This window comes from Cystoisospora suis (genome assembly GCF_002600585.1).
Source record: "Cystoisospora suis strain Wien I chromosome Unknown contig_1963, whole genome shotgun sequence".
NCBI classification, from domain to species: domain Eukaryota; phylum Apicomplexa; class Conoidasida; order Eucoccidiorida; family Sarcocystidae; genus Cystoisospora; species Cystoisospora suis.
Window position 1 is genome coordinate 3,434 of NW_027154762.1, and position 2,001 is coordinate 5,434.

Genomic DNA, 2,001 nt, shown 5'->3' on the forward strand with positions numbered 1-2,001 from the left:
GAACTTCCCGTAATACCGTGAACCCGACCTTGAGTGATCCCGACATTAATCGGAGGGCTTACTTGACCCGACCCGTCAAGTATGACACATGGCCCCTCGTTACCATGGGAGCTGCTAGTTTCCCGACTTGTTGGGACATTGGCTTCGGTAGTGGCCCACCGCTCCGCAGTGGAAGCAAACGGGGGCCGTTTGCTTCTCGTTCTCTTGTTTGACCGACCCCCCGAACTGGGTTGTCGATCTACTGATCCCGCGAAAGGTTGGCTGTTGAGTATATCTCCGATCCCTTTCTGGTTTCCTATATTCTTGGCGTTCCTGGGCGAAGGAATGCGTTCTTGGGGTGCGGCTCTCGTACCACGCCGGTGGGAATGGGCGTACCATCTTGGTTTGCGACTCGTAATACTCGTGGTGGATTCGCTGGTTTTTCTCGAGTCGGACCTCTTCTTGTACAGCGCATTCAATTGCCTCTTCAATCGCTCTCGGTTGTCGGGCAGCCACTGTTGCTGAGATCGGTGGCCAGAGGTTGTTGATAAAGAAATCGAGTTTCTTGGACTCCGACACCGTGTAGCATTCAGCCGCGACTCTGCTAAATTTCCGCACGTAGGCAGTTACTGACGTTGTTTGGCGCACTTGCTCCAAGCGTCTTTCTCCTTCTAGGTGACCTCTCGGATTGAAGTGGCGTATTATTTTGTCTTTAAGTTGGTCCCAAGTGGTAGGCCTAACCGCCGCGGAAATCGAGTGTAAGTACCATTGCATCATATCTGGCGTAAATAAGGATAGGGCCGTTACCAACCGCCTATCTGGTGGAATTTGGGCGGCCTCGAGGTAAAAGTCCATGTGATTGATCCATGCCATTGGTCTTTGCCCGTCAAATCTGGGTGGTGGTAGCAGAAAGCTCCCGCCGCCTCTATCGGTCTGTTTTCCCACTGGTGAAGCGAGTAGACTCCGTGGAGTTGAACTAAGGTAGCCGAGGGGTGACTCCTGTAGTCCCACTAGTTCTCACGAGGTGTCTCCATGATAATATCTGAAGACACTGGCAAGTCTGTTCTATCTTCTCGCGAAGGAGTACGTAGTTTATTCGGGGAAGTCAGTCGTTCTTCAACACCTTTTCCTCGTCGCCTAACCGAGGAGGTCTGAGTTCGCATAGCGGCTTGAGAAAAAAATTGACCCCCGTCTGACGAACGTACTCAAAGTGCTGTGTTTCCTTGACAGGTTGGTCCAAGCGCCCGTTGCTGATATGCTTCTGGCGTTTCCGTGTAGACCCAGGTTCGCTTCCTGGTTCGGACACCACTTGTCACGTTCAACATGGACTCCCGTCCAGAACGTGGCTCTGTCAGTTCCCAGCACTAAGGGAACCTCAATGAGGAGTCTGTATTGGCGTGCGGTCCCCGTTACGAGCGAGGGGGTGGCCGCGACACGAATTGAGAGTGAACACCTCCTTGAAGGGAAAGGAAGTCCCCGGTCTCTGTTCGTTTCCACGTTCACACAGATGAGAACTTCGAAGGAAAGAAAAAAAGACTGCCCCCAAAGGGATCTCTCCTCGTTAGTTAAGACAACACGTTGAATTACAAGTACTGACAACAGCGAGACAACGGCAGTGACACGTCAAAATCAGCTACTGACACTCCCGAAGCATATCTCCAATACTGATCCGTAACTAACGCTGTGTGTATCTCGTAACATACACCTAACACTGATCCTCAACACCTTGTGGATCTAGCTTGTGGCTTTTGATCCTTTCTCCGGGTCAGGAGTGTTTTTCCTGACAAGAGAGCAAAGTGAACAACCTGAACGCGCCGAGCGACGACGCAGACACTCAAAGGCTGATCATCCAAGGCAGTGCGAGCCAATCCCCAAAGTGCCGTGGCGCCATGGGGATGCCCAACGGCTGACCGCGAAAGACAGCATGGGAAGTCCAACTGCGCCGGCTGCGGAAGCACGGACGGCAAGAAGGGTGACAGCACCCTAGTGGAGTCCGGCGGAGGCGAGTAGTCCAAGAGCACC

At 52.9% G+C, this 2,001-nt stretch overlaps 2 protein-coding genes across 2 annotated transcripts; both read left to right on the plus strand.

Moving 5' to 3' along the window:
* Positions 1–30: 30 nt before the first annotated feature.
* Positions 31–1,040, plus strand: CSUI_004266 (uncharacterized protein). Its single transcript, XM_068064459.1, has one exon. It carries the CDS (start codon positions 82–84, stop codon positions 502–504), a length of 423 nt encoding a protein of 140 aa, XP_067923565.1. The 5' UTR covers positions 31–81; the 3' UTR covers positions 505–1,040.
* Positions 1,041–1,233: 193 nt separating this feature from the next.
* Positions 1,234–1,997, plus strand: CSUI_004267 (uncharacterized protein). The gene has a single exon (XM_068064460.1). It carries the CDS (start codon positions 1,235–1,237, stop codon positions 1,559–1,561), a length of 327 nt encoding a protein of 108 aa, XP_067923566.1. The 5' UTR covers position 1,234; the 3' UTR covers positions 1,562–1,997.
* Positions 1,998–2,001: the final 4 nt, after the last annotated feature.